This window comes from Takifugu flavidus, chromosome 19 (genome assembly GCF_003711565.1).
Source record: "Takifugu flavidus isolate HTHZ2018 chromosome 19, ASM371156v2, whole genome shotgun sequence".
Lineage (NCBI taxonomy): Eukaryota > Metazoa > Chordata > Actinopteri > Tetraodontiformes > Tetraodontidae > Takifugu > Takifugu flavidus.
In genome coordinates this window covers 8,407,588-8,420,785 of record NC_079538.1, presented here as the reverse complement: position 1 = coordinate 8,420,785, position 13,198 = coordinate 8,407,588, and the positions used below count along the sequence as shown (strand labels likewise).

Below are 13,198 nucleotides of genomic sequence, written 5' to 3'. Positions count from 1 at the left end.
AATGTAATGTTTTTTAAATGTAGCAGAAAAGGATTTGGTTCCCTCTGGTAATATTCCTGGATTAATTTATTGCAAATGTATTTTAGTTGCAGATGGTTTTGTCACAATTTGAACATCTGGCAAAAACAAAAGTGTTTACTTTGTAACTTTGAAACGTCATATTCAAAATCAGAATTTCAGCACAATTAAAGCATAATTACAGCTGTTTCGACATCTGTTTTGCAACAAAAACGAGTTTTAAATGGTAAAAAACTGACAGTAAGACGAGGTGCATGGTGTCATCAGCCTTTTATTACCATACATGTGTTAAAAAGGAAACAAGACACTGAAGAAAATAAAACCAAAACCTGAAAACCTGTTACTGTCGACAGACCACACATCACAATGCCACTGTGCCTTTGCTTCCATGCCGCTGTGTGCCAACGCAGTAGCTGGTTGAAGGGGACCAAACCTCACAGAAACACCTGACTTGGTTCCGTTTGACCAGCCACAGCAAGGCGTGCTGCTTCAGCTGCAGGAGCCAGAGAGAGCGGGAGGGAGGGAAGGAAGGTTAGCGGGGGTGAGGACACAGGAAAAAGGAAGGAAACGACAAAGATGACAGATAAAGACGGCGGTCATCATCTGTAAGGCTGGCGCATCCTCCTCAGACTGCTGGAACACAGAGAGAAAATCATCTTTAATTTTCAAATAAACATCCACGTTGCCCCCCCCCTCCCCCCCCAATTTAATTCCAGCTCCACCCAACAGCGTTGACCCTTCACCCCCCGGTGACAGCTCCACACCACCCCTCTTTTCCTTTTTGGACGGTCCTGTGGTTGCTATAACGGGTGACAGCTGTGCTCCGTCAATCCCCCTCCACCATCAGCCGTTGGGGCAGGGCGGCCAGTTTTCAAGGAGTCCCGGAGACCCCATTGGCGCTTCCCTGGGATCTGACGGCACACGTGCCTTTCACCTGTCGTCCTCGCACAATCACACATGCGCTAACAACCCCCCGCCCGAACCACCACCACACCGGTCCATTTCTGACGAAAGAATCAGAAACGTCTTCTCTTGGGGTCGGCGCTTGTGTCCTCTTTGTAACCACACACTTCCTTACATTCCATAAGTGGTGTATTAATATGGGGATATAAGGAAGCATGTCCTCACAAGGGGCAACAACTGGATTCACAGGAGGCGTAGCAACCCCCCCCCCCCACACACACACACACACACACACAGTCACACCAACATGTAGGAGCATGAACAAATGTGGCTTCACGCTGGGTAGCTGTGACGGTGCGCGACTGCATGGCTGACTCTAAAACCTTATAATTACAGTCGATAGAGGGGCTTTTAAAGGGTGATTTCAGAGCGCTGCTGCTAAATAGCCCAGCAGCTGTTTGCCAGGTCACGCCAATTTTGTTATGCTTAATTCCCCTCAGCTTAAATAACTCAGGAGGGTGAAAATGGGGCTTCCAGTGGCTAAAGGTCACGCTATGTCCTCTGTCTACCATCATGACTCATTCTGACCCTTGACAATAAACACAGTTAAATCAATTTCTGACTCACCTCTCTGGGCCCGCTGCGCCTCCTCTGAACGGTTCTGCTGTTGTGCTGACCTCGGGGAGGTCAGCGGGCTCCATCTCCTACACTGAATCTGACCACTGCTACATCAACCATCTCCCAGCCAAATGGCCTTCAGAGTTCCTTACCATTCTGTCAATGACTGACGTTATTTCCTCTATCGCGCCTCTGCCCCCCCCCCCCCTCACCTGTGTGAGGCGTCGGCCTTGGCAACTTTGTGCCGCGTCTATCGTAAAAACCCAGCAACAACTGGTCTGACCAGGAGTTTGTTTAAGAGCACAAAATTTGAAGGCTGAGAGCAAATGAACTCTAGCAGACGTTGCTGTGCAGAAATACAGAAAAAGAAAAGATCTCATCTCAACTTTCTCCTGAACTGCCCTTGTTGCCCCCACAGAGGCTCTGACTACCCTTCAGCCTCTCCAGAACCGCCTCTGCTCTCCCGCCATCAACCATCTTCCTCCGTTTCTGGCCGGTGGATTGTGGCAGGCCTTGCAGATCGGCCCTTTTCTATCCCGCCAGGAGCACCCCCTCCAAAGAGGCCTCCCACCTGTTGGTGTCCTTTAGAAGCCCGGCCTCTCCTGCGCCTCCTGTCCGGCCCAATCAGAGCCCTGACAGGGGGGAGCCAGCCTGTGAAATCACACCTCTCAGCTGTTCACACTGGGCTCGAGACACCCTACACCCCTGCCTCTCCTCTGCTCGGCCCCCACCCAGTGTATTTTACGCCGAATGTCAATGGCTTCTTTTTGGAGGAAAAAAAAAATGGGAGAAAAACGGAGAAGCAACTGGATGCATGTTTTATTGGGTTCAGCGGAGCAGTCAGAACAGCAGTCGGAGCAGGCCACCAGCCACAGCTGAAGCCAAGGTTGAGTTTCATCCCCGTTAGCCTCCCGCGCTTCCCTGGGATCACTGACGCCGTAGGAAAAAGTGACGTCCGCTGGTGTCTGAGTAACCACTCACCTCCACCAAAAGCCATTTTTATTACCCCCAACAACAAGGTTGTAGGAAGTTTATTTGAAGACCCTTTGGGGGGTTTTGTGCATCTTTGTTTTTCTAGCATAGCTCCAAAACCTCATAAGACACAGGCATGCACATGGGAATCTTCATCTCTGATCTGTTATTTATTTTATCAGAAAACTGTGCAACATTATTCTATTATATTCATCTATTCTAAGCAATAGAGTGTTTTATTTATTATTAATTCCCTGGAAGAGCAAAAAAAGGATTTTACTTTCTGAATTGTAGATGAGATCGGATTTTATACGAGCAATGTCCTTATAACATCATGAAGAAATTTAAGACCAATTCACTGGAATTTCTATCGTTGGAATTTTAATATGATTTCATTTTACAAAGCCCATTGTAGAGAAAAGAAATTAAAGGCAGAACCAGCCCGAATGCATCTATTAAAGTAGATTTTCAACACTCTTGTGTGGTTTTCTGGACTCCTCAGAGCTCCAAGGGCGGTCTCCGCTACTTGTTTTTCATCTTCCAAGTCATCATAAAGTACTTCTGGGTCCTTATATGACAGTGCTGAAGCCTCTGTGTGGCCGCTGAGCGCCCATCAGGGAGTGCGAGGGGTTCATTTTCCTCTGCTGCAAGCACAAGCTGCTCCACTAAGGTCAGCACCTGTGTTCTAAAATCAGCGCTCAGGCTGGGTGTGATAGGAACCTGGGCCTCATTCACAGAAAGCTCCAGCTCAGAGAGGGGGGCTTATATTGAAACCCAATAGTCTCGCTATTTTCAAGGCACTCGCCATCCACAAATAGATACCCCAACACATCTTTGTATCTCCCGGTTTGTTTGGTCGTTTTTTTTTACTCTCTCCACCACAGGATGTTGTCTAATTTCCACAGTTGTTCAATATTTCCCATGGCCCCCAGCCAGGGTGTATCACAAATGCAACATTTCCACTAATGTCAGCTATGCGCCAAGGCCTAGCCAAATATATCTGGGGGCTCGGAATATCAGATATCTTTTGTTGTCGAGCGAATCGCTGGCCGCTCCGACCGGACACAATGGTTAAAACACAAATGGTAATCCTGTGTTGCTCCTGACAGATGCTTGCTGTCATATACGGCTGAGGATTTGCCAACAAACCAGCTTTCAACAAATCATCCGCCTTTCTGTCATCTTCAACGCGTCGTGCAGAAGATCTGCTCGCACCCCATCGCTGTCATTCCCTGGACAGCTAAAGCTCCTGGGAACCTTTTGATAACCATCACTCTATGGGAGCATCGGGGGTGGGTGGGTGGGCGGGTGGGGGGGGGTTGACAGTGAGGTGAAATGTAGGAGAATACAGCGCATGGGCTGCACAGCTTTGCTGCGCTTTTTGCAATTTGGGTCAGAAGGGTTATTTTTAACCCCTGCTGGCACCCCGGGCCCCCCGTCCGCTAATCACTTTGTTCCCCTCAGTCATACCCATCTACCCCTGTTGCCAACGTCCTGCTGCTTCAACAGAGGTCACAACACGCTTTTCTTGGCAGGAGGGAGTCACCCCCCCCCCCAGGACAGCAGCATGTAGAGTTCAGCTTGAGCGTCCCCAGAATAGTATCTTCAAGAGTGGACAGCGTGGATTTCTATAGGTATAAATAAACCAGCAGCTGACACCAGGAGGGGACAACCTTGCAGATCCACTCCCTGTTCTTCAGAGGAGACTTAAAATCTTTAAACATCTGCGGTGACGGGATGTCTCCTGGCAGAAAAATAACTTTTGAGAGTTACAGATTGTTGTTGGGTTGAATAAATGAAAAACTCGCACTGAAAAGTGATGTTTTAGTCATTTTCTGGCCCAAAAGTGGATTAATAGCCTGATTTTTCTTGGTTGCATAAAGGGCTACTTCATGTACTAGAATATTATTTAATTAAATCATCTGAAGATTTGCCAAACATCATTTTAAGATCTGATTTTTAAGATACTTTAGGAATGATTGCTTTCACACATTTTGTCCAAATTGAATTCTATAATTGATATATAGCTTTTAAATAGTTTCTGTCTCTGACAAGTGACCAACATCTAAGTGGACCAGCCCATCCTGCTATACATCCGGGCCCTGTTGCTGACTCATTGCGGGTTCTAACATTAATGCTGCGCTCTGGACTTCTCTAGCCACAGCAGTTGCGAGCGCTGAGGTTGACACAGCTGTTGCAGAGGGGCCAGGTCCCGTGTGGTGTAGCATTGAGCAGCAGAGGTCAACGGGTCGTCGGCATTTAGACTGAAGCAGCCAACAGGTGATTGAGAGGTGAGGGCGACCCACTTCCCCGGACTCCCAGGAGGTGCCGAAGGCTTGACGCAGGGGAAAACCTGTATTCTGACGTGGCTGTGCAGCTTTTAATAATGAATGATCTCTAATTAGCTTGTTCTGTCATTGTCTCGCAGTACAACTTCAACGTCCCTCCGATTGTCCTGTCTGCTGCTGAGGTCCCAGGAGGTGTCGTGACAGGAAACGCAGCCCTGACTTTTCTCACCAGTCAAACAATTAGGACATAAAAGAGCTCGTAGGTGTCGTCTGCCCCCTCTCCTCAGCAGCCAGTCCTACGTTTGCAGTAATGATCGGCTTTATGACAACAACGTGCAATTATAAGATATAAATGGCGACTTGATGAGCTCCGTCTCAGAAAAGGTCCAGGTAGCAGAAGAACAAGGTCCTTGTTCTTGCTGCTACATGTGACATATTTTCACCATGATCCCTTGCTGGTAGCGGGCGTGTGGACACGAGGTGCCTGCAGGGGTCGTCAATCAGCTGCCCGACTCCCCACCAAAAGGGAGCGACAACTGCAGGGGTGGCAGCAGGAACAACAGCAGCAGCAGCGACGGCGGCGGCGGCGGCAGCAGCAAAACTCCAGCGATGCCGAGATGAAAGAGTGATGGGGGTTTATGGCGGCTGCAGGGGGGGTGGGATCAGCTGAATCAGCCAGCTGAGGATGGTCGGAGGAGTCAGCGGTGACTAAACGCTGCTCTCTGTTCACTCCGTCACCTGTTGAGAAGAAAAAAGTCTCTGAGGGATGGCAGACCGAGTCAAGATCAACCATGCAAGACCTTCATTATTTGGGTCTCAGTTGTCTCTGTGACAACCGCTTGGTTCTGACTTATTTCAGTGACCTTGAACTTGATCTGGTGGCTGCCCCCCCTCCTCCCAGGGATGGGCTAAACACTGAGTTCAAATTTCCCCATGATTGAGCATGTGATTAGTCTCTCCCCCTAAATGATGATTAAGCATCTTTTCAGGGCACTTAAGATGTGGGCTCATTGAAAACAGCTTAGAACTTTAGTTGGGTAGTCGTCAGCAGGAGGGTCCTGATCAAGGTTTCCTCCTGTTAAAGAGGGGTTATCTTGAAACTGAGCTTGCTTGGGGGTGGGGGTGGGGGTGGGGGGTGGCTCTACACCTTTAATCTGTGACTCACTAACTTTTTAAATGACAGGAAGTGACCCTTACTTAAAAAACAATGTCTCTCTCTGTCTCTGTCTCTCTCACATGCACGCACGCACACACACTGTTGAAATGGTTTTTAAATCTCTAAGGCATAAAAGATTTCTTTTCATCATTTCTGTTGAAAGTTTAAATAAAAACATACTTTTATCAGTCCCAAAGAGGGCAATCACCATGTTACAACTCAAACAACACATGCGATCATTGAGGGAGAGCTGTCAGAGTGAATAAAGTGCCCTGGATAGCCGCTCTGAGTGTTGGGTGATTCTGTACCTTGCTCAAGGGCATCTCCGCACTGCTCTGGAAATGTCCCACTGCCTCAGGCCCACAAGTTTTTGATCCACAACTGGGACTTTAACCAGAAACTCTCCAGTTCCCTGAATTTCAATGAGGAAATTGCAATCTATTATTTAATGGAAAATAGAAAATGAAATAGACAGTATGTACACAGACATTGAAAATTTTCTTCAATTCAACCCCTCACCCACCAACAGCCTCCCCTCTTCCTTCTCTGCACCCCCTTCATGGTAACAGCTGTGGCACCAACCCAAGTCACATGACATGGGCAGGTGGGAGAAACCTATGTGGGACATCCATTCCCTCTTTCTTCCCCTCTTTTCGGCCTATCTGAATGTCAAACCCCTTTACACACATACTACTTTTACGGGTGTGGCCGGGTGCATTGCTGGAATGTGCTCCGTGTTTGTAACTCATACTGTGTGTCTGATCCCCTGCATTGATGAAATTCCATAGACAGAAATTTCTCCCTCCTCCAATCCCTCCTAGTAGCTCTCTGACAATTGAAAATACCCACCCGATATAAATCCAGCATAACCGCACATATTATCTTTGAAATATTGATACCAAAATATATGTAGCTCAGATCAAGGAATATATTTTAAAAATGTCACGCGAGCTCGAATTTGTAGTTCATCTCATACGCTTTTGTAACAGGAACCTTAGTGCCGATTATGTTTCTAGGGGACATTATTTATCAGCGAACGGGGCAAACGAGCCATTAAACGCGTAAATTACCTTATTATGTGGGCATTGATATATTTTTTAACATACCGGTCACATTACGGCAACGTTTGCTTCTATACACAGTGAAGATTTAAAAATACATTTTGAAAAAAACATTTTATTTTCGCGACAACATGGCGGCACCCAGCGTTGGTCTCTCTTTCAACTGATTACTGAAAATGTTCACAACTAAGGTTAGTAAACGTGAGGAACGCTGGTAATTTCTCACGATATTAAGCTCATATAAATAATGAAGGTACCAGATAATTACACTGCATTGATATGTTTTGAAGTGCTTTAAAACAACCAGCTAACTTACCATTCCGATTGATTGCATGACACACACACACACACACACACACACACACACACACACACCACACACACACACACACATATATATATATATATATATATATATAAATTAAAGCTTAAAACATGTATTTCAGTAGAAAAGGCTGCTGACAGCTCGCAGCATGGCCAAAGTGCTGCAGCTCACCCTGGCGGTCATCAAACCAGATGCTGTTGCTCATCCGCTGATGTTGGAGGTGCGCTCACGTCTTCATGTTAATATATCAGTATTTTGGGGATTCTTATTTACTGTCTTTAAGGCTAAACTACCGGTAGATTTATTCATCAAGAATTCAAAAGTGTTAAGACTTGACCAAAAGTCATATTTTCTTTGCTTTTTCAAGGCTCTTCATCAGAGAATTCTGGACAACAGCTTTGTGATCGTCAGGTGCAAAGATCTGGTCTGGAGGCGACAGGACTCTGAGAGGTTTTACGCTGAACATTCAGGTCTGGTTTAATGTTTTCAGTAATGGATGCACACAAATTAATCAATTTACATCTTAAAATATCTGCACTTTTTTGGTGGCTCTCAGGGCGCTTCTTCTACCAGAGACTTGTTGAATTCATGTCGAGGTGAGCCACTTTTTGGAGGATTTTGAGTCAGCGGTTTCCATGTTTATCACAGCAGCCCATCAGCCTCTCTGGAAGCTCTCATGATTTCTGTTGCTGTTCCTGCCACAGTGGGCCTATGCGAGCTTACGTTTTAGCCCGAGAGGACGCGATACGTCACTGGAGAGACCTGATGGGGCCCACCAAAGTGTTCCGAGCACGCCACACCTCCCCCGCCTCCATCAGGGCTCAGTTTGGACTCACAGACACAAGAAACACGACACATGGCTCAGGTAGGAGCCCCTTGTGTGTTCTTATCTCAACACAAATCATTATCACAGTACGATCTCAGCTTATCAGTGCAGTGAAGGAAAAACCGAGGGAGGGAGAAGATCGCAGATCAAAAATAATTGTGGCGTGTTTTTTTTCTTTCAATTGAGGCACACTTAATAAAATATAGTTTTAAAATACTAAATGATCACTGAGCAGAAGTGGTTGGATTATAAAAAAAAATCTAAATGGCTCACAATGCAGCTTTAAAGCCTGGCATTTCAACAGTGTGAGCCCCAGCAAAAGTGTTTCCATACGCGATCTATACGCACCCATCTCCTCTGAATCCTGCATGAGCACTAAAGCTCCTCCTATATGACCTGTTACATCCACTCCATCCTTTGTTCTCATCAGATTCGGTCGAGTCGGCTGAGAGAGAAATCCGTTTCTTCTTCCCGGAGTTCTGCGTGGAGGATTGGATGAAGAAGGAGGAGCCGTTATTCCGAGCCGGACAAATTCAATATGACCTCCAAAAACTCACCCACACGCTCGCACCACACAGCTGACCTCAGATCTGCTGTTTCAGTCTCGATGGCTGAGGACTGTTGGCTCAAATCCACAGGAAAGATGCTCCATGCCATGTTTGATATAGCTTTATTATGTGTCCATTGTCAGTGTGCCGTTACTACTGATTTTAATGAGATAGGCAACATGTGCACACAATTAAAATAAGAGCGTTGTTTGGTTACTAATAAATACGGGTAAAAAATGTGAGGGGAGGCTTCGTACCAAAATTAGAAAATTACCCATATTTTCTGTTATGTTCTTGTCTTTGTTGGCCTAAAGTGGAAGATAATCGCTCTTGTTTGGTGCTTACAGATGTTTAAACTCACTGGACCCACCAACAGGATAAAATGACCCTTTAACACTATTGTACAAAAATACACAACATTTACAGACATTTTGACACATTTATTCACACCCACCCACCCTGGTTTCACTGTCGAGTAAAATCATCAAAATCTCCCTAAAGGCTGCAGAAAAAAATGCTATTCAGCAGCAACAGTGTCTTTATTATTCTAAGAGAGTTTCCCGATGAATATTCAGAGGATAACTAAAAGTTAAGTTAAAACCAGTACTCGGCACATTTGATCACTCTGCACATTTGATCAATGTTGGGGTATTTTAACGGTACAGTGTGGCGCGTTAAAGTCGAGGTGGTCCCTCCCTGGTCTTTAACCAGCGCCATCATCCACATCATCGCAACGCTTAAACTCTTTGGCTTCATCCACTGTCACCTGCACCCAGGTTTTTCTGCGTGGTCACCTGTTTCCGGGTCTCCGCGGGCTTCATGACCTCGTAGGTGGTGAGAGACTTTTTCACCTTCTTATTCTTGTCCACCAGGTGGACGCTTTGGGTCACCGTGATGGTCACCTGCTTGCTGGACATCTGAGTGTCCTGCCATTTGGTCTGATCAGGAAGGATTAAACAGATTAAATTACAGGTTGTGGCACTAGGATCTTTTCTCATGAGACAAGAATAGGAGTAACGAAATGATGAATCAGGAGCTGCAACAAATGAGTACATGAAAGGTGCGGAAATGATTCATTCTGACGGGAGGAGGGGTCATTCCACTAATAAAACCAGCCAGTAGGGGGTGATGACGCTACTCCTGTGGATTACTACACATTAGGATTTAATGCAGCAGATGAAGATAATGGGATGTTTATCAGCCTTCCACAATGAATGAATACAAAAGACAAGACTTGGATTTTTTTTTTTTAAATATGCAGATCTTACGATCTCTTGAGTGTGGAGAACACTCGTGCGCTGCACTCTGGTGCCTGATGTCGCTTCCTCTTTGGCTGGAGAGTCGGTGATGGCAGGAGGATCGCTGGACTTCGCTTCATTCAGACTGACTTCAGACAAGGCCGAACAAACCTTCAGGTACGCCTGAGCAGGAAGTGGAAGGCTGTCCTCGAAGAAATCTGGAACTGGAAGGTGGTGGGAAAACATCACACAAGTTGGTACCCAGAACACGTTCCTGGGTCTAAAATCCCATTAGAGGCCTGTGTGTGGTGAAGACAGACAGAGCTCTGAATCATGATTGTCGGAGGAAATGGTGTCTGGTTTGAACCACAAGGGTCTGTAAGACGTGCACACACCCCAGTGATGTAGAAGAAAATAAATTGTTTCTTACGGCTGCAGCAGGACAGCTGTTATTATAGGATCTGAACCTGTTTCAGAGCCCTTTCATGGGGACAAAAACAGCTCTGCCGTGTTTTTCCCCTTCACAAGAGAGCATCAAGGATGCCCAGCCCACAATCATTACCAGCACTATCTGTTGCCATGAGAGCAAAATCCAGCTGGAGTAAAACCGTGTTTTGATGCAGCCTGATTCTGCTCATTCACCAATTCACATCCCGCTGACCTCGAGAGGAAATGTGCTGAGAATCAAGTGCAAAAAGTGGATCAACACATCTGATTCATCTGTTTCAGTGCTGCATTTACTGACTGCACATCAAAGGTTTCTGGAGAGTCACTCACTCTACTCATGTAGAAAATGGTGTGTATGTGTGTGTGTGTGTGTGTGTGTTGGGTGGCGCTCAGTAAGATGCATTAAATCCTCATCATTTCTACCAGGGCTGGCTGATTTCTCAGAGGTGAAGCCGGCCTCGGAGTTCTCAGAAGGGATGCTCTGAATGGACGACAGGGGGAGGTCGGTGTCCGTGCTGGTCAGCCAGGTCGACTCCGTTTCCTTGGTCCAGCTCTCCAAGTATCGAGGTTCCAGAGCATCGGTCCTGCTCCCCCCACAGCCCATCGCTCTGCATCGGAGTGCCTTCTCTTCCCGGCTGGGTCGCTTTCCCACCCTGCCAGAAAGCGACGGAATAAATGAAGCGGATTTCATTTTCATAAACGAATTATTAAACCCATGTGCCGCTTTAAACTTATATCACATCCGCAATAATGCGAATGGAACTTACAGAACAGAAGGTGAACCCAGCAGCGATTCCTCAAAGAATACGTCCGTTCATCCTGTTTCTATAGCAGCATCTTCTGATAATCAGGTGACTTGATGTTCGGCTGATCGATCAGCCAAACATCAAGACGTTCAAGGAAGTTTGACAGCTCTGAAGCTGCGGGGGAAATGCAGGAAAACTGACCAGAATAGCAGCAGAGAAGAAGAGACGTTAAAAGGACGTCTTGAGCATCCTTGTGTGAGCAGCACAGGCCGATCATCGAGCAGCGAAACCGATGAAATCAACAAAAGACGCACCGAGGCGCACGACGCGAATGGCGTCCGGTTAATTCGGCTAACGCAGCAGAATAAAGCAGAGACGGAAAATGCTTCACAGCTGTAGACGGGGGCTCCAGTATGCTTTTCTCTCCCTGGAGATTCCCCGTCATCTGTCCCTCAGACAGGGGACCTGCGACTGGCGCGTTCGCAGCGTCCGCTCTGCGCGGGGCGAAGACCGTGGAAATGATCCGCCACACGGGCTTTTTGAAGCGCATGAGCACAATCAACTTTGCCAGAGTTTCAAAAGAGTTCCCTTTAAAACACAATAAATTCGTCTGGAATAATCGCGAGAGGTTTTTTTTAGTTTGTTTTGGGATTGAAAAACACCGTCAAAATGCTTCAAACTATCTTCGTTAAAAGCCACAGATGCATTGATATAATAAAAGATCTATAGGGTGAAAATATTCCTCTGACTCTCGGGTTGTTGCTGAAAGGTTCTTAGGAATACGTAAAGGACACATTTGATTGTATGGTAGGAAGACGCAAATCAAATGATCTTCCACAAGGGGGCAGTCACGGGCAACTAAACCAGAGCACAGTATACAGCTCTTAAATGCCAAACTATTGTCAGAAAGATGCATTTAAGTGTTAGTAAATGAAGCTAAACCCATTCGTACGTTAGCACAATCAGAAAATCACATGTTGATTGGTGGAAAAAATAGGAAAAGAGAGAGATTCACGCAGAGTTTGCAAAATCTGGCTGCAAAGAAGCTTCATATCACAGCTCTCTGCTCTGGATGTTATCATAGAAACAGTCAATTAAAGAGTAACAGATTATCCCAACGCATCAGCCGCCAATATTGTAGAAACTCATCGCAGGTGTGGTAATGGCCTCTCTGAGTGCCGACACAGGATCACGTCGCCTATTTTGTAATCCGGATTTGAAGTGATGGAGCGGCCGAGGTCTGATTTATGGTCGGTCAACACCAGTGACAGCATCCTCACGGTCCGAGCGTTATCAAAGTCCATTTGTCAGCCGTACGAGACAGCTGGTGATGGAGACTGACGGGGAAGACAGAAGAGCGCGTTGGTTCCTGAACCATTAACAGGTCAACCCCCAGGACGCCTCCATCAGTTATCATACAGATACGCAGCTGTCTGCGGCACCCCTGCGCCCCCGACCCCTGCACCAGCCTGTGAATTCTGAGGCACTCAGGGATTAAAAAAAATAAAATTGAATGGAAGCTTTCCTCTTTCAATCCATATTCTCACATGGTTTTATGTTGGCCTGAAAGCATCACAGCTGCATAAACTCCCTCCTCCCGTTCCTCCCTCCCGTCTTCCTCCTGGTCAATATGAGGCTGGACAGCTATGATTTGTATGTCCTGTGCTTCATCACGCGGGGCTGCTGGTCAATAGGCCCGTCTTCTCATTACAGCCTCGATTAATGTGGCGTGCTGCCAAACAGTGCAGGTGAATCATGGGAGGATGATGGTCAGCTTGGGCTGCAAACATGGGTCATATCATACATTTGCTCCGCATCAGGTTAAAGCACGTCACAGCTCTTAACAGCTGGAGCCTCGGCGAACAGTTTACCTTCGTTGGTCCTTAAAATGTCTTTTGTGAGCCAGGGACTAATATGAGAGGGACATTTTGATTTTATTTGGGAAAGGTACAGCCTACATCTTAGCAGTTTGCTTATCGAACAGCACCTTAACAGCCGTTTGCCCCCAATCACTTTTCGAAAACCTTTTTTGACTCAATAAAATTTACATTA

General features: G+C 46.5%; 2 protein-coding genes and 1 long non-coding RNA gene across 4 annotated transcripts; 1 reads left to right on the top strand and 2 right to left on the bottom strand.

Moving 5' to 3' along the window:
• Positions 1–269: 269 nt before the first annotated feature.
• LOC130515681 (uncharacterized) lies at positions 270–7,380 on the bottom strand. Its single transcript, XR_008947240.1, has 4 exons — positions 7,333–7,380; positions 6,264–6,367; positions 1,549–5,537; positions 270–651 (listed from the first exon to the last, which is right to left on the bottom strand). It is a non-coding gene; the product is annotated as an uncharacterized LOC130515681 (long non-coding RNA).
• Positions 6,975–8,994, top strand: nme6 (NME/NM23 nucleoside diphosphate kinase 6). Of its 2 annotated transcripts, none has more exons than XM_057016078.1 (6): positions 6,975–7,207; positions 7,466–7,561; positions 7,709–7,811; positions 7,898–7,937; positions 8,046–8,206; positions 8,598–8,994. In XM_057016078.1, the coding sequence occupies exons 1-6, from the start codon at positions 7,193–7,195 to the stop codon at positions 8,747–8,749; spliced, it is 567 nt and encodes a 188-aa protein (XP_056872058.1). In that variant the 5' UTR covers positions 6,975–7,192; the 3' UTR covers positions 8,750–8,994. The 2 variants fall into 2 exon arrangements, with proteins under 2 accessions (XP_056872058.1, XP_056872059.1); XM_057016079.1 differs by having other exon boundaries at positions 7,463–7,561.
• On the bottom strand, positions 8,821–11,736 carry baalcb (BAALC binder of MAP3K1 and KLF4 b). Its single transcript, XM_057016081.1, has 4 exons — positions 11,168–11,736; positions 10,824–11,053; positions 9,984–10,177; positions 8,821–9,653 (listed from the first exon to the last, which is right to left on the bottom strand). Exons 2-4 carry the CDS (start codon positions 11,002–11,004, stop codon positions 9,468–9,470), a joined length of 561 nt encoding a protein of 186 aa, XP_056872061.1. The 5' UTR covers positions 11,005–11,053; positions 11,168–11,736; the 3' UTR covers positions 8,821–9,467.
• Between the last annotated feature and the right edge of the window lie 1,462 nt (positions 11,737–13,198).

What these genes read in the sequence shown, in the direction of transcription:
- nme6 (XM_057016078.1), top strand. An exon ending in CTCATCCGCTGATGTTGGAG is followed by an intron (nt 7,562 to 7,708) that starts GTGCGCTCACGT and finishes TGCTTTTTCAAG; the next exon opens with GCTCTTCATCAGAGAATTCT. An exon ending in GTTTTACGCTGAACATTCAG is followed by an intron (nt 7,812 to 7,897) that starts GTCTGGTTTAAT and finishes GGTGGCTCTCAG; the next exon opens with GGCGCTTCTTCTACCAGAGA.
- baalcb (XM_057016081.1), bottom strand. Translation starts at nt 11,004, where the DNA reads ATGGGCTGTGGGGGGAGCAGGACCGATGCTCTGGAACCTCGATACTTG. An exon ending in TGAGAAATCAGCCAGCCCTG is followed by an intron (nt 10,178 to 10,823) that starts GTAGAAATGATG and finishes ACCACCTTCCAG; the next exon opens with TTCCAGATTTCTTCGAGGAC. An exon ending in TTCTCCACACTCAAGAGATC is followed by an intron (nt 9,654 to 9,983) that starts GTAAGATCTGCA and finishes CTTCCTGATCAG; the next exon opens with ACCAAATGGCAGGACACTCA.